This window comes from Mesoplodon densirostris, chromosome 16 (genome assembly GCF_025265405.1).
Source record: "Mesoplodon densirostris isolate mMesDen1 chromosome 16, mMesDen1 primary haplotype, whole genome shotgun sequence".
In the NCBI taxonomy this organism is placed as follows: domain Eukaryota; kingdom Metazoa; phylum Chordata; class Mammalia; order Artiodactyla; family Ziphiidae; genus Mesoplodon; species Mesoplodon densirostris.
This window is the reverse complement of record NC_082676.1, coordinates 45,747,835-45,769,712: the sequence shown is the minus strand read 5'-3', so window position 1 is coordinate 45,769,712 and position 21,878 is coordinate 45,747,835. Positions and strand designations below refer to the sequence as shown.

Below are 21,878 nucleotides of genomic sequence, written 5' to 3'. Positions count from 1 at the left end.
TCCCCTTCCCTCTATCCACAGGATGGAGCTGTGTAATCCTACATCTCCACTCCCAGAACAGAGCAGACTGGACCAGCCATCATGGCCACCAGCACCACACTGTCCAATCAGACTGTCTCTCAAGACCATGAACCAATAACCATGGAAACAAGGAGCTGGGACTCCAATCACATGAACTACAGAGCTCTGGCCTAGAAGTTGCGAACTGGCAGGACAGGGCTGCTCACCCCTCATAAGTGTTGGCTTTGGGCCTGCAGAGCGGGCTTCTTATTTTTAATTGAATTCATTGCCAAATTTCAACCATCAAAAAGTTTGGTATATATGTCAAAACAAAATTTGAGAAATTACACTTGAAATATTTTCAATTTTTCAAAAATTTTAAATAAAAGCAAGCTAATATACCTCAACAACTTAGCTAAATTTTTTAAAATGTAACATCTAGGGCCTCCCTGGTGGCGCAAGTGGTTGAGAGTCCGCCTGCCGATGCAGGGGATACGGGTTCGTGCCCCGGTCTGGGAGGATCCCATGTGCCGCGGAGCGGCTGGGCCCGTGAGCCACGGCCGCTGAGCCTGCGCGTCCGGAGCCTGCGCGTCCGGAGCCTGTGCTCCGCAACGGGGGAGGCCACAGCAGTGAGAGGCCCGCATACCGCAAAAAAAAAAAAAAAAAAAAAAAAAAAAAATGTAACATCTACAATTTTTAATATAAGTAAGTTTCCGTTCATCTATTTCCATGATTTAATAAAACTATATTATTTTAGGGCCTCCCTGGTGGCGCAAGTGGTTGAGAGTCCGCCTGCCGATGCAGGGGATACGGGTTCGTGCCCCGGTCTGGGAGGATCCCATATGCCGCGGAGCGGCTGGGCCCGTGAGCCATGGCCGCTGAGCCTGCGCGTCCGGAGCCTGCGCGTCCGGAGCCTGTGCTCCGCGACGGGGGAGGCCACAACAGTGAGAGGCCCGCATACCGCAAAAAAAAAAAAAAAAAAAAAAAAAAAAAAAAAAAAATCTGAAACTATATTATTTCAATTGCTCTTATAATAACCATTCATCTACAAATGTATTATTTTATTAATAAATATCCATCTCCTGTTAATGTTTTCCTAACAGAGAAAGAATAAAACAAATAAAAGTGGCAGGTATCAATTCTTACTAAAAAAAAGAGGTTTGGTATAAAAACCTAGAGTGTTGACAAAATGGACAACTTGGCACCACGTGGGCTCCCCTCCCCCAATGATAATGGTCACCTGGAGCTGAACAGTAGCTGCCGCTTTAGGCCAGGCAGCCGCTCCCGGTTCCCCACAGTCCCCTCCACTCCCTGTATGTTTACTCTCTTTGGTTTCCAATCTGGTCCCTGTAGGATTTTAGTTGGTGGCTCTAGACCTGAGGGAGGACTCATCAACTCTGGCCTCCAGGAGCCCAGGAGGTCCCGGCTCTGACCTCCGAGGCCTTTGCCTGGATTCTGTAGGCAGCAGCAGCATCCTTCTTTAAAACTCCCCTTTATCCTTAAGTGGCCTGAGTCTGCTTCTATCACTTGGGACCAGAAGAGCTTAACCACCACGGATGGTCCCACAGGCAGCACAGAGGCCCGAGGTCACAGCATTCCTGCAAGATGGTTCTGAGTCTGGTACCCCAGCATTTAAACAGGGAGGATGACCACAGTGAACCCCCTCAGCCCTTCACAGCAGCCCACTAAATACCTCTTCTTGGGAGCAGAACAGGGGAGGGAAGAGGGCAGAAAGAACATCTGACAAGTCCATGGGAATGATGGGCACAGAGCTTGGGGCCTCTCACTGCACACACAAGTCCTGAGAAGGTCCTAGAATCCCAAATGCTTTCAACAAGTATTCACCAAACCCTTACTCAATGCCAGCTCATCTAGTTTCTGGGATATGGCATTACGTGAAATGGACCAAGTCCTGCCACCATGGAGGGCAGAGACATAATAAAGAAGACAAGTGAAAAACAGAAACAGAGTCACAGGTATAGAAAACAAACTTACGGTCACCAAGGGGGAAAGGGGGGCAGGGATAAATTGGGAGATTGGGATTGACATATACACACTACTATATATAAAATAGATAACTAATAAGGACCTACGGTTTAGCACAGGAACTCTACTCAGTACTCTGTAATGGCCTATATGGGAAAAGAATCTTAAAAAGAGTGGATATATGCATATGTATAACTGATTCACTTTGCTGTAGAGCAGAAACTAGCACAACATTGTACATCAACTAGACTCCAATGAAAAATTTTTAAATTTTTTTTAATGAAAGAAAGACGATAAATGAGTGTGATATGTAGTGGGTAAGACAATAATCAGAGTGATGGGGGAATAAGGAGGGAGGGAGAAGTACTTGGGGGTGGTGAGGTCACTGATATACATCGTGTGGTCTGGGAAGGTCTCACTGAGAAGAGGACATTTGAGCAGAGACCTGCCTTAGAAGGGAGGGAGCTGGCAGACATCTGGGAGAAGAGTTCCCACACAGAAGGAACAGCAAGTGCAAAGGCCCTGAGGCAGGAGGTCTTGGCCTGTTCTAGGACCAGCAAGGAGGCTGGTATGACTGGACCAGAGCAGTTGCGGGGAGAGATGGTCAGAGAGGCAATAGGGGCAAATTTCAAAGGGCCCACAGGTTTTGGAGGATGTTTGGCTGTAACTGAGTGAGATGGGATGCACAGGAGGGCCCTGAGCAGTGGAGGGAAGTGACCTGACTCGGATTTAACAGGATTCCTCTGGCTGCTGGGTGGAGAACAGATGGTGGGGGCCAAGGGCAGGAGCAGGGAGCCCAGGGAGGGGCTACTGCCCTAGTCCAGGGGAGAGGCACCAGGGGCCCAGCCAGGGCAGAGCTGGAGGAACGTGATCAGGCAGGGGCTGGATTCTGACTGAAGAGCTGGCAGGATTCACCCATGGATGAGACGTGGGATGTGGGAGCAAGAGGCACCAAGGAGGACCCCAAGGCTTGGGTCCTGAGCGCCTGGAAGGTGGCAAAGTTTACCTCAGTAGTGAGGAGGGGCGGGCGATGGACTCCCAGAAGGGGCAGCTGCCACTCGCACAGGAACCTGGGCCCAGCACTGATGGATCTGCCAGGTTTTTGAGAAAAGCCATAAATCCAGATGTTTCTGTGAAATGTCTCAATTTTCAAATATTGGCAATTTATTCAAAGATGCTGAAGACACTGCAGGGCCAAACAAACAGATGGACAGTTTGGACCTGACCCGATGGCCATGGGTCTGCAGCCTCTGACACGAGGTCAGGTCACCGAAAGCTCCATTATTGAGTGATTGCTGTGTACCAGCCAAGCATCCACATTATCTGCTTTAACTCCAAGGACACTATCATGAGGCAGATATCATCGTCCTCTTGTCCCAGCCAAGGAAACTGAGGCCCAGAGAGGGCAAGCCCCTGCTAGAGGTCACACAGCAGGTGAGTGGTGGCATGGGGGCTGGAGCCTGAACTGTCTGACCACAAGGCCTCTGGTCATGGGGGGCTCTGCCGCCTCCATCAACCAGACAAAAAACAAAACCAAACCCTCATTTTACACATAAGGAAAGAAAAGGCCACAGAGAGAGGGAGTGTGACTTGTTTAAAGTCACTCAGCAAGTTGGCACTGGAGGCTGCACTTGAACCCAGGGTTCAAGACACCTGGTGCAGCACCCTTCTCAATGAGGCCTCTTGGAGGTGCCTGGGGAGGCTGCATGAACTGGGTTGGGGGGACGGGGTGCAGCACAGCACCGCAGGCAAGAGCCAGGCTCTGGAGCCTTCTGCATATCACAACTCTGCCATTTGGAAGCTGTGTGACCTTGAACAAGTCACTTCACCTCTCTGTGCCTCGGTTTCCTCATCGGGTGTAACCATGGCACCTACCTCATAGGGCTGTTATGGGAACAAAAGGAAGTAACACTTTTGGGGGCTCAAGCCATGCCCTTCAAAGTCCAACTCTTCATGTATCAGCTGCTCCTGGCCTGTCTAATATTACACCAACGTATTCCCAAGCGCCGCAAGTCCCCAGGTTGGGGACATCACATACGTCCTCATACTTGTGAAAATGTAGCAGCATGATATAAGGGACGGACAGAAGAGCTGGGGGTTTCTGTAGAAATGAAGGGGAAGCAAGAAAGCCAGGGGGGTGGCAGGGGTCTTCTCCTGAGGGGCTATGGGCCCGCCCCACACTCATGCGTGTGTGTGTGCATGTGTGTGTGTGTGTGTGTAAGGAGGGGTAGATGTAGCAGAAGCCTCAGCGGAAGGGGAGGGGTCCCCGGCTGGGCCCCCTGCTGCCCTGCAGCATAAGAAGACACTTAGAGCCTGGCAGAGAACCAGACACAAAGAACAACAGGCATAACAACCAACATCTGTCCCACAAATGTTGACTGAACACCCACTGCTGCTAGTGTCCTGAGCACTGGGGAGCCAGCCGTGAAACAACACAAACTCAACCTCCATCTACCTTCACGGAGCTGGTGGACCACACAAAAAACAAATGAGGAACACTGAGGAAAAGTCAGTGGTGGCAAATGCTAGCAGAAAAATCAAGCAGCAGAAGTGTGGGGAGATCAATATTGAATGGGGTGCTGGGAAAGAGCTGACTTCAAGAAGTTTCCAGAAACAGTCTTTTGGCCAACTGGGGGAAGAGCATTCCAGGCAGAGGGAAAGGCAGTGCAAAGGCACTGAGGTGGAGTGTGCTTGGTGTCAGGAGCCAGTGTGGCAGAAGCCAGTGACCAGGCGGGAGAAGGAGAGGACCCCAGAGGGGCAGAGAGGCCATGCAGCCGGGGAGGGGCTGAGGGCCACCTTCACGCAGGGCCTCAAGCTTTGGGGAGGATGTGGCTTTGACTCTAAGTGGGGGGGAGGGGCAGTTGTCAGAGGGGGGCTGTGCAAAGGGGAGACAGGATCTGATGATTACTCAGATGCAGGGTGGACAGGGGACTGGCAGGGGTGGGGGCAATGGTGGAAGCGGGGAGGCTGCTGCAGAAGTCCACAGGAGAGACGTGGGTGGCTCAGACAGGTGGCAGCCCAGAGGTGACCAGGTGCACTCATACATCCAACAGGTACCCGGCACTTCCCTGCACTATTTCACTGAATCCTTGCACCATGAGCAGCTGCTAGTTGCTCTGATCTCCCTAACCCCATTCTACAGGGCAGCAAACTGAGGCCCTCGCCCAAACCACATTGCTAAAAAGAGGCAGCACGTGGCATCCATCCTTCACAAGAGAGAGTGGGCACTGTCCCACCCATGACAGGGAGAGAGTGGGTCTAGAGTCGGGACACCAAACGTCCAGCTCCTCCTCCCCATGACTGGTCTCTCCCTTCTCTCTGGCCGCCCCAATCCCACTTCCCGCCGGCCACCCTCACAAGCCCTCCTAGACCCTGCCACCCCATCAAGCCTCCGGAGCCACCCATTTCCTGAGGTTCAAACACACACTCCCTGAGACTGAAGTCCAACATCACCTGTGCTCCCAGTCAGCATAGCCACCTGCCTGCCATCCCCACCTGCCCGTCTCCAGACCTTCACTCGTGACCCTCCAGGTCTTTCTCTGCTGCCCCTCCAACCCCAGTGCTTGCGCCTGCACCCACCCGAGCCTTCTGAGCATCTAATCCAGAAGAGAAATGCAATCTGCGTGAAGGGCTTGGGGTAATTCTGTGTCGAGGCCACACTTCTCTTTCTGTTTGTTGAAGGAGACTGATGCTCCTTCTTGGAGGAAGGAGAAAAGCTTCCTTTGTGCCGGGTCTGGGGAAATTGTGTCTGTTTAGGACAGGCTGCAGTTTTCTTTGTGAACGCCGTAGATTTTTCGTGTGGGAAAACAGTTTATTAGATTTCCCTGTGGCTGCCCAGAATGGGAAGAGGTTTTTCTGAGCACAGAAAGAAATTACCAAACAGGCGTTTGAGAGGAAGGAACATTTAGCAGCTGCTTCTCACGGAGAGGTTAGTATTTCGTGGTCGGTGTTTTCATTGGAGTGAACATAAAATGCAGAGAAAGGAAGAAAGCCTTCCCTGTAGTTTCATGGGTGTGAGGGAAGGAAGTTGGTCCTTGATGTTCTGGCGGGGAGGGCAGGATTTTGTTCGGGGGGGAGGGCTGTTGGGGTGGGTTTTTTTTTTTTTTTTCTCTTCAAGTAGAAAATAAATTTTAAAATGGTCGCAGAACCCATAAGAAAGGTTGTCATAGCAACAAAAGTTTGAGGCCAGGTACCTCCTGACACCCTTTCAGTACCGTGACCGTGGAGGGGCAGGATTTGGGCACTGTAGGATCAGTGGGGGAAACCATCCAAAGCTTGGCTCAGATCTCCCAAATTTCTCACCAGCACTGACAGGCTGATAACTATTTTCCAAGCTCCCAGGGAGGAAAATTGTGATTTTCTGGGAGGGGCGATCTCTAGCCAACAGTGATCAAGAGGAAAGAGAAAACTGTGGGTTTGGTTTATTTACCCAACAAACTAACCATCAATGTTTTTACTAACCAAGGACTGGGGGTGAGGGTCTTATGCTGAGCCCCCCAGATCACGCCTTTCTCTGACCTCCAACTGCACCATTCTCTTCCCTGATCACTTCATTTTGATTCCTTTGTGCCCCATGAAGACAATTCAGGACCCCTCATCAGCTGTGAGGCCAGACGAAAACCTCTCTTAGCTTCAAATTCCTCATCTGAAAAATGGGCACCACAGAAGTGCCTGCCACAAGGGTGTTGGCAAGGATTCAACAAGATCCGGCCGGTGAGAAGTTTTAACAATGTCTGGTACACATGAAGGGCTCAATAAATGTGAGCTAGCATTGTTTTTAATTAACACATTTTTAATGCTTAGCTTTAAACATCCTGTATCAAGCCCTGGAGGAGCTACACAGACAAGCTACAGGGAAATAACTGCAAGAGTTGGGGGGCGTGACCTTCAGGAAGAAGCTAGGAGAGACCTCAAACAATTGAGAGGCTCAGCTGGCCAGTTGAGGGCCCAGGCACTCCATGGGGCAGAGACAGGACAACTCCGCTGCAGGACAGAGCATGGTATTTAAGTGTGTACATAAAGGAAAGGGCAGGGAGTCTGCGTTTTTACATGAAGGAGAAACTTGGTGAGAGGCGGAGGTGAGGTGGGGGGACCCTACCCCAAAGGGTGCATATATTTCCCAGGACGAGGCATTCCGAGGCCTCCATGGGAGAGGATTGGGCTGAGCGGAAAGCAGGGAATTTTAGCCAAGATGTCTTTTAAGGTTAATTATTATTAAATCATTAAATTATTATTATTATTACATCCCAGAGTAAAAATTCAAGTACTGAGTGCACACCAGAAGTGAGTCTGATGGGGTGAAACTGGTCAGGGGTGGGACCCTATTCAGAGTGTCTTTGGCAGACAGCCGGCATCAAGCAGGTGGTCCCAGAAAAGTTCAGTGGGGCACCCCTACAGGCAAGACAGAGCAGGCAGCACCCCGGGAAACCTCTGGTTCATGGTCCCGAAGCCTCATCCAACATTTATCCTGCAAATAGGTATTGAAGACCTTCTATGCACTAGACAGTACCCAGAGACTGGGCATGGCAATGAACAAGACGGCTGGGACCCTGCCCTCATGGAGTGACATCCTATGGGTAAGGGGGACAAGAAGCTGGTGACCAAAGGCATGCCCCCAGAAAACTTCAGGTGTGCCAAGTGTGATGGGGGAGATAAAAATGGTGATGAGATACAAAGATGGGGAGACCCTGCCTCCAGAGGGGGATAGGGAGGTCTTCTCTCGAAGGGACCCGGCCTGGGAAGGCGGGTCAGGAAGTCCCATTGGAGCTCAGGAGGAGCCAGCCAGGGAAGATGTGGGGAAGGGCATTCCAGGCAGAGGCAGGCAGCAGCCTCCCCGGGTTTATTTCACACCTTCCTCCCTCTGTCCTTTAAACCAGTCAGGCCAATGCCGTATTCAGGGCAAACTAGCGGTTGTGGCCCACTCCTGTCTACATGAGACTACACACATAGCCCACGCTGACATCAAAGTGCTAGGCAGGCACGGGGAGTTTTAACCTTGGGCAAAGAGGTCAATTCAACTCAAGAGGGTCCCCAGACTTGGACTCGGAGCAACATCGTCTGGGAGGTACCGGGTGGTGTGGACCAGCATCCTCAGCATGTGGTACAACCACTGCCAGGCAGCTTTCCCCCTGAGCCCTGCCCTAGCCTCAATGCCTGCCTCAGGGACACTTACTCCGACCCTGGCTGCCTCCGGCGGCGGGTCCAGGAAAGGGTGCGAGGCCGAGGGAACAGTTTGATCTGCCTTCTGAAGAGTGCCCCCCCAACCCCGCGCCCCAATTCTGATCCGAGCCTCGCCGAGCTGTCCCGCTTTCCCGCCGCATATTCTCCCGGGCGGGGGCCGGGACGCGAAGGGCTCCCTGCCGGGAACCCACCGGACTGCCCCCACTCCTCACTCCCGTGCTGCCCAAACCCGGTCCGGGAGCGGTTTAGTGCGGGCTGGGGATGGGGGTGGAAGAAGGAACCCCTCGGCTTCTGGCTCTGTGGAGCTGCGGTGGAAGGGGCGGCTGACAGCAACAGTCCCTGCGCCAACACCACCGCCACCCCAGGCGGGAAGGGATGGATGGGAGTAGCCAGTGCCCCGCGAAAGGAAGAGGGGGAAGGGGCGAGCATGGAGATGAGTTCTGGCTCGGAAAGGAACGGGGTGGGTGCCGGGAGACGCGCCTCTCCAAGGCGCGGCGACGTCCCCACAGGCGCCGGGTGCTCGCAAGGGGCACGAGCTCTGCCCGAACCTTGAAACGGCGGAGCGTCCCGAACGCCATCATTCGACACCCCGGACCTGCCCACCGCGCTCCCCGCCCCCGAACGTTCGGCCGAGCCTGCGGAGCGCGGGGCACGGCGTCCCGGCGGTGGCGCGGGCCCCCGGCCCGGGCGCAAGGAGGGAGCGCGGGTTCGGGTCTGGGGCGCCGGGGCCGCGCAGCCCGGGGGAGCCGGGAGCGGAGCCCCGGGGCGCCGCCGCTCACTCACCAAGCCCGCCGAGCTCCTCCTCGCACGAGTACCAGATGCCGGTGTGGAAATTCCTGAAGAGGAAGCGGTCGTCGCCCGTCTCCCAGCTGTAGAGCGCGACGCCAGGGGGGCCGTTCCCCGCGGCGGCGGCGGCGGCAGCGGCGGCGGCGGCGGGGGCGGCGGTGCCGTTGGCAGTGGCGTTGGCGCCCGAGTTGGGGCAGTTGGCGCTCCCGCCCTGGCCGCAGACCGGTTTGGGCACCCGCTGCGTGCCCTGGCACCAGTGAGTGGTGAGGAAGGCGGTGGTAGCGAAGAGCAGCGCCAGCAGGTTCAGGGCCACGGCCAGGAGCGCTCGGCCGCGGCGATTCGTCTTCATGCCGCCCGCGCCGCCGGGACCGCGCCGCCGGGGAGCTCCGCGCGCGAAGTTGGCAGCCGGCGCCCCGCGTCAGCGGCCGCTGCCCGCCGCGCCCCGGGGCTCGGGCGCCTGCGATGGGCGGCGGCGGACGCGGCGCTGGCCCATGCCCCCGCCCCCGGGGTGGGGGCGCGGCGCACGGGGGGCGCGGGGGGCGGGCGGTGGCGGAGCGGCTCCTGCGCGCCCGGAGCCCGGAGCGCGAGTGCACCTCGGCGAGGAGCCGCTGGCGCCTGGCAGCGGCCACGGCGCAGGGACGCGCGCCCCTCCGTGGGGAGACACCTGCAGGCGGCCGGCGACGCTGTTCTGGTTCCCGCCCTCACTGGGAGAGGGGGCGCCCCACGCCGGGCGCTGGCGGGGGCCCGGCAGAGAAGGGCGCCCCCTAAAGAGACCCGCACCCGAGTGGAGAGTCTGAGAAGCAAAGAGAGTGCCAGAAGGCGCTCTCGGAGAAAGAGGCTTCCCACCAGAGACGTGAGGCAACAAAACCAGCCGGGAGGGGTCATCTCACACAGGAACCAGAGAAGTCCCGCCCTCTGAAGAGAAGGGCAGAGCCTGCCGGGGCTCCCCACGAGGAGCATGGACCCGCATCACCCTCCCCCGGAGGCCCGGTAGGGAGCCCCAAGAAGGAGCCCCAAAGAGTCTGAGCTGCAGAGTTGAGTTTTTTGGGCTTCCCACACCCAAGAAGCAGCAGGGCCCACTGAAAAGGATGCCTCATGACTGATCCTGGAGTTGCAGGACCTGTCAGGAGGGGTACCTCACCAGAAATGCGGGGTTGTAGAGTCTAAAGGGCTTGTGTTTCCCCTGGGGGTCTCCCAGGGAGATTTGGGCTGTGTGAACCAACAGGACAGGCTCCCCTGGCAGGATGAAGCTGCAGTCACCCGGGCTCCTTATCATGGCATGGTACAGCACGAAGGGTGGCAAAGAAGTGTGCCACACAGGATGCCAAGTGTTGGATATGACGAATGGGACTTCCCCATGCAGGCATCCCCACCCACCTGAGATCCTTAGCAGTAGGACCCAAGGAGGTACCACACCAGACACAAAGTTGTTGCAGTTATCAGGCAGGGGTGCCCTACAGAGGCTGCCAACCCAGAATCTCCAAGGTGGGGGGTGGGAACAGAAAGGTCAAGAATACTGACTTTGGGGTCAGGCGACCCTGGGGCTTGACCAGCTGTGGGCTTTGAACAAGTTATTGTACTAAACCTTTCTGGGTCTCAGTTCCATATCTATAAAAGAGAGGAGGAATATTGGGCTGTCGGAATGAGCTCACACCTGCAAAAAGCACTTGGCACATAGTAGGTGCTCAATAAACACTGGCCATCATTATTATTATTATTAACATCTGAACCAAGATCAGAGGACTAAATTCGCACAGACATTTTCAGGATCTCTTGTGCAAGGTGGGATTGCCCAACTATGAACGCTCCATCCCCACCTCTGCTCTAAAATAACCATGTCCCCTGAAGCCCCATCATCACACTGCAAAGCAGAGGGTGCCCGGATACCCAGGATGTGCAACAGTTAATTGCATGTTGATTACAAGAGCTCATCTGAATTCTGCCCAAGCTGAGAAATGCTCCAGCAACCCCCTGCTCGTGGAGTGGCAGGGCTTGCAGAATTCAAGGTTAACGGATTATGAATTGCCTTACTCTAGTGGGTGAGCCTGTGCTCCCTGGCAGCTGCTGCTACTTTGCCTGGGGGTAGGTGAGAATAATTCTGGGCAGCGTTCCTGGCAGGAACCCATATGAAGGATGGCCAAGGGTCTCCAGACTTGTTCATTAGATCCCTTTTCTGGCCCTAGGTAAGGCGTCCCCAGCTATTTTGAGGAGGACCTCCATTCAGTATTGAGGGTATTGGTTGAGAGAGAAAATACATCATGGCCAAACAGCTGAAAAGAATTCAGTGACACTTTTAAACGGCCTAGCAATATTCATCGGAGGAGTATCTGTACACATTTGAAAACCAGTCCCTCAGAAGTTGGCTTGAGATGGTGGTTCATGTGCATGTGTGTAGCACTCAGGGACCTACAGGCTGGGAACCCTGTCCTGGGCATTCAAATCCGGGAGAGCCCAAGTGACATATGTCTCAGGGACCACACTCTCTTAAGTACCCAGAGGAAGCACAGAGGGGTTTGAAATTTCCATCTAAGACACTCTTCCACTCTCTGAGTGCCCATTGGATGCTCAGCACCAGAGAGAAAAGAGCATGAGCAGCATTAATAAGTACTTTGTAGAGTCGGCAGGTGTTAAGAGCCAGGGAGAACAATAAAGCAGGGAGGAGGATAGAAGTGAGGGTAGCAGACTGTGATTTTAAATCAGGGCTTCAAGGAGATCTCACTGGGAAGTTGACATTGGAGCAAAGGCTTGAAGGAGGGTGGGAGCAGGCCATGGAGTTATCCCAGGAAAGGAGGTTCCAGGAAGAGGGAGCAGCCAGTGCAAAGGCCCTGAGGTAGGGGATAACTGAGAAAGCAGCGTGGCTGGAGATGAGTGAGCAGGGAGAGTAGAGAGGTGATGGGGGGAGGGGACAGGTCCTGGTGTGTGGAGTCAGTTACAAGGACTCCAGCATTTACTCTGAGTTGGGTGGGAGCCTGGGGAGGTTCTGAGTAGAGGAGAGACATATCTGACTTGGAGTATAACAGGACCACTCTAGATGCTGAATTAAGAAGGGGGAAACAGAGACCAGCTGGGGGCTAGTGAGTGAATCTGTGCAAGTAATGCCAGCGGCTCAGACCAGGGTGGTTGCAACGAGGTTCTGCATCTGTGTCAATTTTCAAAAGCAGGTCGAGCAGGATCTGAGGTGGGATGTGTAAGATGCCTTTGAAGTGTTTGGCAGGAGCTCCTGCAAGGACAGAGCTGCCCTGTGCTGAGCCGGAGCCGGTGGGGTCGGGGCGCGGGGAAGCTCCAGAGTTCTGACTGATGTTGCCCTGGACCTTGTACTCAAAGTGAGGATAAGGACGAGGGGGTGGAGATTGTGCCACCAGAGGGAGCCACTGCATGTGTCTACACACCCTTCCGGAACCGAATCCAAACTCATGAGCAAGCCCCTTGGATAGGATACCTATTTTTATCCTCAAATAATGTTACAATTGCCTTGGGTGTGGACAAGTGTTAAAGAAAAATTATTCATGACACTTGTTAAGACAGTAAGGCAGCCTTTATTCAGGGACCACTGCAAAAGGAGTTTTGCCACAGGAGAGAGATTGGGTTGAACTCTGAACACAGGGACAAAGGGGATTTATAGCCACGGAGCAGGGGGGCGGTCAGTGGATGGAGGAAACCTCAGGGCTGGGGGGATTCTGGCTAAAGTGACTTGACAGGATTCCTGCTGAAGGCGGCCCAGCAGGATAAGCTGTCTGGAGTGGGGAATGAGGAACTTGATTGGCTTTCAGGGATGAGGGATTCTTGCTAAACTGAGCCTGTAGGATTCTTGCTAAAACTGGAGTAAGCCGGCCAAGGACAGAGCCCAAGGTCAGGGCCTAGTTGAGAAGAAGGCTCAGAGGAGCCCGACTAAGGTTTGGTCAAGGAGGGTCTTTGTCTGGGGTGGGGCTGGGGTGGGGAGGGAGCTTGTTTAGGAGGCCAGAAATGTGGGCCCAAGCCCCTGTCCCCTCCTCTTCAGACATTGTCAAAGGCCAAGGCCTCCTGTCTCCCAAGACCCCTGACCAGGGATTGAATCCAGGCCACGGCAGTGGAAGCACCGAGTCCTAACCACTGGACAGCCAGGGAATTTCCCCCAACGCCTCTGCTTAACCTGCTCAAGTACTGCCCTCTGCCGGCCCCAGGACAAGGTCTAGATGTCCCAGTTTGCCTTTCCAGGTCCTGTACGGCTGGCCCTGCCCACATCTCAGCCCCTCCCATGCCCCCCGACACACCAAGCCGCTTTGCGCTTCCTGATAACCGTGGGCTGGGACAGTCCCCCAGGCCTCGCCCACCTCCCTCCCTCCCTCCCCCTCCCCCTGCCTGGATGCCCTTGCTGTGCTGATCCTGTGCCTTCTTCAAAGTGCTGGTCACACATCGCTCCACGCACGGCAGCGCCTTCCTTGGCTCTGTCCTCCTCCGTCTGGCCCTTCCTCACCCCTCCTCTGAGCTGTGATGTCTGTGTTCACGCTCGTCTCCCCCACGGGCCTGGGGGTCCCTCAAGGTCACCTCCACCGGCAGTCTGCAGGCCAAGTTTGGCCCATGAGCATGTTTTGTTTGGCCTGGTTGGAGTTGGCCTCCACAGGGTGCTAAATTTTCATGAGTTGCCAACATTCAATAATCATGATTTCACATAAAAATCTAGACTTTCAGCTTCTCTGGCAAGATCAAGATACCTGCCGACACTGGGCCTGCATTTTTGCCTGGCAACCATTGCCAAAGTTCCCTGTAAAGCGGATCACAAGGGACCACAGTCCCACTGGGCCCTTCCATCGTTAGGGATACCTGTGGGGAGCCCCTGGGGGCATTCGAATTTGAGAACCTGGAATCAAGGCCCCAAACATTTTTGATAACACCATTTAGCACGTCTGTGGTGCTAAAAGTCAGGGTGATGGTTAGTCTCGAGGTGGCATAGTGACCGAAAGGGGCCCCTGGGGGTGGGGCTTCTGGGGGCTGGTCACATAGGTGTGTGCACTTTATGAAAACTCACTGAGCCATACAGTTGGGAACTGTGCCCTTTTTTATATTCAACAAAATTTACCAGAAAAACTGTTGCTGTTAATAATGAAATTCATACTTTTCAGGAACCATGAATATGCTTTGAAGGGACACGACCCAAATGCATCTCACTTTCTACTTGGAGTGGGCTGCTGCAAACACTCTCACCAGCTTCTGGACCTCCTAAGTCACTTCCTGTTTTCTTTTTCTTTTTTTAAAAAATTTATTTATTTGTTTTTATTTTTGGCTGTGTTGGGTCTTCGTTGCTGTGCACGGGCTTTCTCTAGTTGTGGTGAGCAGGGGCTACTCTTCGTTGCAGTGCGTGGGCTTCTCACTGTGGTGGCTTCTCTTGTTGCAGAGCATGGGCTCTAGGCACGCGGGCTTCAGTAGTTGTGGCACGTGGGCTCAGTAGTTGTGGCTCACGGGCTCTAGAGCACAGGCTCAGTAGTTTTGGCGCATGGGCTTAGTTGCTCTGTGGCATGTGGGATCTTACCAGACCAGGGCTCGAACCCGTGTCCCCTGCATTGGCAGGCGGATTCTTAACCATTGCGCCATCAGGGAAGCCCAGTCACTTCCTGTTTTCTAAACCTTCAAAATAAAGCCTGGGAAACCAGAGCATCTCTGGCCTCCAGGCCCTCCTAATTATAGCAAGGGATTAGCCAATTTCCAATTACTGGTGAGGTTTTTTAAACATTGACTCCCAAGGTATCTAAGCCTAATACACACTTTACTCCCTGGTTCATATGCCTCTCCAGGGCTTCAGTGAAAGCCGGCCTCGCAACGCTGGTGTGTTTATGAGGCTGCCTACTGCTTGGGGCCAGTGTTCCCAGGGGAGGAAGGGACCCTGGAGCTCTGTGCAATCAAAGAAGTCCCAGGGTGTGGGGTCTCCGGAGGAGAAAGGAACCCACTTCATTAGCAAGTGATCAACTGGAGTTTCTTTGAAACTGTCTTAACTCTTCCAACAACTATTCAAGAAGAATTTAACAGGTCCTGACTCTGTGCTAGGCTTTCAACGAACAAGACCAACCAGGTCCATACCTTCATGGGGCTATGTTCTAGAAAAGGAGACAATAACGAGCAAGGAAACCGCTCATACATTCAATAATTGCAGATGGTAAAACAGGATGCAAGAGACAGCAGCCAGTGGCCTCACTGAGGAGGGACGGTTGAGCTGGGTTGTGTTAGCAGATGTCCCGGATCGAGGGTGGAAGGTCTGAATTTTAATCCTGGCTCTGCCACATCTGGGCCACCCCTACCTCTCAGAACCTCAGCTTTCTCATCTGTAAATGGGGAAGGGGTCTCCTCACCACAGGAGGAGACTTCCATCCCCTGTCACTCTCAACCCTCACAAGGCTAGTTGCCTCCATTTGACAGATGAGGAAACTGAGGCATGGAGAGAGAAGAGGCTTGGAGTGCAGGGGGTTGGGGAGAGCTCCTATCCCACGGCCTTGAACACCAACCCAGGAGCTAAGATCTTACCCCATCAGCGATGAGGATCCAGTGATGACTGTGGAGCCTAGAGCATGACACACCCAGGGTTGTGTTTCTGGAAGGTTGCCCGGGGGCCGGCAGGGTGGGTGGCTGGGAGGTAAGGAATCCTGGAGATGTGTCAGGAGGCTTATGCTGTGGTCCACACCTTCTCTGGTGATGAGACGGAAGCCTGGGCTTGTTATCTGGCCACATTCACAGAGAACAGGCTAGGGCACACATGCACCGCAGGACGTCTGCTCAAAAATTTGCTCAGAAACCACAGCCATAGGGTGACCAACAAATCAACCTGAGCTCTGACGTCCGGGGCAGGAGGGAAGTGAGCCAGTCCTGGAGAGAAGTGGGAGGAGGACAGGAGGGCCTCACACTGGTCCCCACCATCAGCAGTGATGTCCTCTGGATGACAGGCCAGGGAAGATCTCAGGGGGATGGAGCATGAATGAATCACGAGAAAGAGTGTGGGAACATTTATTTAGGACTGAGGGCACGTCAGGCACTTTGGCCGAAGGGATGTAACTGAACCCTTATGGAATTCTTAATCTCAGCTGGAGAAACTGAGGCTCAAGAAGTAGCAGGGCAGGGGCCGGAGTCCAGGGCCTGGATGGCTGTCGTCTTCAGGTGAATCAAGTGTCCAGGTGAAAGCCCCATAGCCCACTGACTCCCCTCCTTGTTTCCAGCACTCAGTGGGATTTTTCTCAGTCCTCAGGGCTGTAGCTGGTTTGTTTTACTCCAGTCTTGAGGAGGGACAGTGAGGAAGGCTGGGGAGAAAACAGACATTCTAAGGTGTCTCCTGAAACCAGCCGTTCTTGGGCTGTCTTTCCGAGTCCGTTTTTCCCCCAAGCTGTTTTTTGCTTCCCTCTTCTGCCCCCTAGAGGCTGAGAATGGGGCAGCAGGCTCTGCTTCCCTGGACCAGGAAGAAAGCCCCCTTTCTCCCCATCCACCCTCCACCAAGAAGCTAAAATTGCCTCCACAGCGACCTGAGGGACACCTGGGACTCGATTAGGTGATTGAGAGCAGAGGTCTCCAAGTGGGCGTAAAAGTTTATAAATTACAAATATATTACCAGCAGTATAAAGCATATATAAAAACTAAAAATATTTAAAGGACATAAAGATTAAATAAACACGGCTTTTAAATGTTTTTATTTTACTTACTAACAGTATAATAGACCTTTTGGCCTTCCTTTGAACATTCTTTATAACATGTTTTTACAGCTAGCAATGCAACTGCATATGCTTTCTTAAATTTTTTTAAAAGCATGGGTTAACACTCTGTGCTGTCGTGATTCAGGAGTCTGGTTCTATGTAGAGTTATTTCCATACTTGATTTGGCTGTTAGAGCTGAAAAGAGCGCTTTCATTTGGATTTATACAACGATTTCTAAATCCAAATGAAAGAAGCACCTCATGGGCTGTGCTTTCTAAATACCAATATTCATATTTTAGTCCCATTCTCAAAATAGGGAACTGTTTTTGGTGAAATCTGGCTAATCTACATTCGTCTTTCTAGATATCCATCACTAAGTCCGGCAAACAAATCAGAAGATTAGTATTCATGTATTTTTAACAAATGGATTCAAAACCCCCTGAAAGTTTTCTTTTTGGAAGCTTTTTGAAATTGGTTGGAATCTTCCGTTTTCAAGTTCTTAAAGTGTGCAGACTTGGAGAGTTTCTAAGGGAAACAAACTTTCCTTGCTTTTTGGCAATACAAGCTCATAACAATGGAAACATTTCCAAACATCTGCTTTCAAAATGCTCTTTCCAAAGATGTAAAAAAGCAGTTACATTCTCTCCCATTGTTTAAAAATTACCTTCCTCTTAGAGGAGCAGATTAGGTGCTTTATTTTCAGGGGGACAAATAGTCGACAGTCATGTGTCACCCCAGAAGAGGTCAGCGAATGTGGGCGCTTGTCTGTAAATACATGAGCCTCATCTCCAGGCTCAGCAGCTGTTTGAAGTCACACTCAGGGTCCCTCCCCATCTCGTAACAAGCAGCCGCATAGCACAGGGAGATCAGCTCGGTGCTTTGTGACCGCCTGGAGGGGTGGGATAGGGAGGGCTGGAGGGAGGGAGACGCAAGAGGGAAGGGATATGAGAACAGATGTTTATGTATAACTGATTCACTGTGTTATAAAGCAGAAACTAACACACCATTGTGAAGCAATTATACTCCAATAAAGTTGTAAAAAAAAAATAAAGGCAACTCCAATGTAAAAAAAAAAGAAGTATCACTGAAGAGTCTTCTATGCAAAGGTCTTGTTCTTAGTAGTAATAATATAAATCATAAATACGATGATAGAGAATAGGGACTCTGTGCCGGGCCCTTTGTAAGCGGGCTCAGACGGATTAACTTACTATATCCACGAACAGCCCTGTGAGGCAGGTCCGATTCTAGACCTTTTTGACAGACGGAGAAACTATGGCACGGACGTGGTAAAACCATGAGAAGCCAACTGGACAGCATGTTTAGGACATCGTTGCTGTGACTGTGACAGATGATACTGGCAAAGGGGAGACTGTTGATGGGGCCAGTGTGAGAACATGGGGACCCTCAAACTTGGGAACCAGAGCTTCTCCCACCACCCAGGAGACACCATGAGCTTCTAGCGGATTTGAGTCCAGGTCTGTGGTTTCGGCACAGCCCACAAGGGACACCCACACTCTGATGGGAGGTGAGGGACACAGAACTCACTGAAAAAGGGTGAATCTTGCCTGTGCTCGCACTGCCTTATCTTCCTCAGGTTTCTGATCAAGACATATATTCTGGAGCCTCTTACCTTTACCACACAATCTGTTAAACAGTAGAGATGCTCACACACACATACACACACACACACAACTGCCTGACACTCCTTTTATTGGTTTAGTCTCCCAAGTAAAGCAAAGAGAAAGACGATTTATTGAACATCTACTAAGTGCCATACGGTGTACCCAGACCTTTATACACATGACCTCATTTTCTCCTTGCAATAGCCCTATGAGTCAGGGGCCCTTGTATCCCCACTTCATAGATGAGAAAACTGAGGCTGAAAGAGGAGTTGACCTGCCCAAGGTCAATGGCAGAGCTAGAGTTCAACCCCAGGTATGTGACTCCCATTCCTGTGGCCCAGGATACCTTGACCTGGCAGCCATCACTTCTGGAAGTTCCACCTGGCAACTCTCTGAGTGGTCAACTCTGTTCTGTGTGTTGGGAGGGCATTTCATTTATTTGTTTGTTTTTTGGTTTTCCTAATGGAATAAATTTGACATGTAACATTGTGTAGAGTTTTTGAGCAGAAAAGAATTCTACCAAGTTAGAAGAGGGTTACATTAAAATAGGTGAAGGCAGTGAAGCATGGAGAAACAGAAGTAGGAAGAATGGGATGTATTCCATTCCTGTCACCCCAGGAGTGAGGAAAACCAAACACTGGGTTCAACCCAGTGCAAGGGAGAGAGGTCCCTCATTGGGGTAAGTTTATCATGAAGAGAAAATCTACCGCCTGACCAGCACCCCCGAGGGGAGGCTGCCCCAGGAAGGGACTTGGCTGGGGTTTGTGAGCCAAGGGTGGGCACACAGTGGGTGGATTTAGGCTGTTGAGATGAATAAATGAGGTAGATCCCATCCTCGGCCCCCATTCTTTATCCATCCTGTATCTGTACCCTTTGCCATTTTACACTGTCCTTCCACAGTGGGCGGGGCCTGCTTCCCTGCCTCTTGACTTCGGACACGGCTTTGCCAAGAGCATGAGGTCAAGATGTTGGTGGCTTGGTCCTCAGTCTAGGCCTCATGAGATTTTGCAAGTTCCCACTTGCACTTCTGTCGTCGCTGTGATCAGAACACACCTGGGCTAGGCTGCTGGCCCCAGGAGGGGGACCTTGATTGACAGCCCCCCCAAATGATTCCCAGATAGGTGACCAAGCCAGCCAAGACCAACAGAGCTCCCTCGCCAAGTCCAACCTGCCTGGATTCCTGACCTCACATTCTCACACCACGCCAGCTCTTTCTTAGATGATGGGGAAGTTTCTCTTTCCCAGAAGCCCCAGCAAATGGCTCTTGACGTCTCACTGTAGACAGAGAGAATGGGATGCTCCGACTGGCTTAAGACAGTCAGGACCCACCCCTGGAGCTGCGTCTGGGGTCAGTCCCTGCCCAAACATCATGGAGGAGACAGAGAGAGGTGGCTACAACAATGATCTATTGCTGTGTTAACAACTTGCAAAACGTAGCAACAATTACTATTTCTCATGATCCTGTGGGTTGGAATCTAGGCAACTATATTTCTCTCTCCTGGTACCATTCATGGGTTGCAGTCTTCTGATGGCTTGACTGGGCCATAGGATCAATGAGGAGCTCACTTGTACACCTGGAAGTTGGTACTATGTTGGTGGGGTGCCTTAGTTCATCGCGTGAGCCTCCCCTCCAGTCAGCTAGATGGAGCTCCTGTTTTGCGTGTGTCTTGGAGGTCTTAGAAGGCACAGGTGGAAGCCACAAGGCCTCCTAAGCTCTGCCCTAGGCACACACATGGAGTCACTTCCATGCATTCTATTGGTCTAAGCATTTCTGCCCAGATCTAAAGGGAGAGGGAGTATTGCAAAGGGTTGGTAGGTCTGCAAACAATCCCCACAGGTGATTAGGGCAGATACAAGAGAACAGGTTCTGGATGGCCAAAATGGCCAATGACCACCACGAGAGGGCAGAGGGAAGCAATGGCAGAGAGTCCTTCCCAGGCAGTGGGTGGATCTTTCTGCCCACGGGTGCCCTGGCAACTCAGCCAGCGATGCCCCTAGAGACAGTGCTCGCGTCAAACACAGGAATGTTCCTGGGACCTACGCCCAGGGATAATCTTTGAGATCAGGACAGTAGGGGGTGGGATTACATGTCTCCCTCACTAAATTGAGTCATGAAACTTTTATTAAGGGATATAGTTTGTCAACGTCAAGAAAACAAGGCAATTCTGGGCAGACCCATTAAAAGCAAATCCTTCTCCACTATCGCCATCGCCGGTCCTGATGGAATTGTGAAATGACAGGGTGAAGAGGCGGGTGGGGGGTGGCAGAAGGGGCTGTCTAATTTGCTAATTGCATGCAAAGTGCTTTCCCAGGCCCCTAAGAATGCAGGCACACAGCAGCCACATCCAATTTCCCAAGGTTTCTTTGCAGAAAACTGCCTCCTTCACAGACATGAGTGACAGCTGCTTCCATCAGACACGGGAGTGTGTACCCGGCCACTTCTCCATCAACCAAGAAGGAGGGTCAAGTGTGGCTATGTCATTCCAGGAACCTGAACACCCCCCTCCTGCCCCCCTCTGACTGAAGGCATCAGGGACCCAGACCTCCTAGCTGGAGAGACCCTCTGGGCCCTCTGGACCACTCTGCTTAGGGAATGGGGTCACACAAAGCCCCCACTTGGAAGACTATGATGTCACCCACATCCAGATTGGCCATCTCATAGGTGTGTGTTGCTGGTCAAGCAACTTAGCCCCTCTGAATGTAAGATGGGTATGACAGAGTCCACTTAACCTGTGGAAAACTCCTGGTATGACTTTTTTTTTTTTTTTAATATGAGCCAAGATTTTAAATCAGGAGATCAAATACAAATAATTGGATTCTCCAGCTTCTTAGGGACAATCTAAAAGTCTGCCAGCACTGGGCCTGCATTCCCAGCTAGCAGAACTGGCTGGAACTGAGTAACTGTTTTAAATAGGATACAGTCTCCCCACTTTGCCACAGTCCCCACCACTCCCTATTGTCTTACATCAGATCTACTTTGCTCATTCCTATCCCTGACCTAATCCCAGCAGGCACTGGAGTTTGCCACCACTGGGTTAGAATTTTAGTTCCACTGTCCTCAGAGCTCCACCAGATCGTTATCCCAGGGTCCACCATCACTAAACCCACAGCTCAACATCTGATCTTTGTAGGGAGCCGTCATTGCTTCCTTCTGCATCCTCCATCGCTCCAGCCACCAGGGGACTTGGAAACAAGCTCCCTAGGCAGGATTGGGGAGTAGTACTTTGTACTATTGTTGATTTTCAATTATTGTTTAAAATTCATATTAAAATTAACATGTACAGATTTGGATAATCAAATAATATCTCATAATACTCTGCCCACTCGCCCTCTAAATTCCAGCCATACTGGCCTTCCTTCTGTTCTCTAGCACATCCAGCTGATTCCTGCCACAGGGCCTTTGCACTAATATTCCTCCTTCCTGAAGACCGCGCTTGGGTCTCATTGGGTCTCAGCTCCAGGTCTTGAGGTCCCCGGCCGTTCATCCTGTGACGTGCAGGCGTCCCATCCCTAGCACGGTCTCCTTCCCTCGGCATGATCCCAAATGGCCACGTTTAGTCATTTATGACTGTTGTTCATTTATGGTCTGTTCTGTCTTCTCCACTGGAACACCAGCTACATGAGGGTGGGACCAGGCCTGCCACTCACTGTTGAGTCC

At 52.3% G+C, this 21,878-nt stretch overlaps 1 protein-coding gene across 2 annotated transcripts in view; it reads right to left on the bottom strand.

Annotated features, from left to right (window-relative positions):
- Positions 1 to 9,301, bottom strand: part of GSG1L (GSG1 like) — a 225,504-nt gene extending 216,203 nt beyond the window's left edge. For both annotated transcript variants that reach the window (XM_060078770.1, XM_060078771.1), the window contains exon 1: positions 8,950 to 9,301. In XM_060078770.1, the coding sequence (XP_059934753.1) occupies positions 8,950 to 9,301 (352 nt within the window). The remainder of the gene's footprint in view (positions 1 to 8,949) is intronic.
- Between the last annotated feature and the right edge of the window lie 12,577 nt (positions 9,302 to 21,878).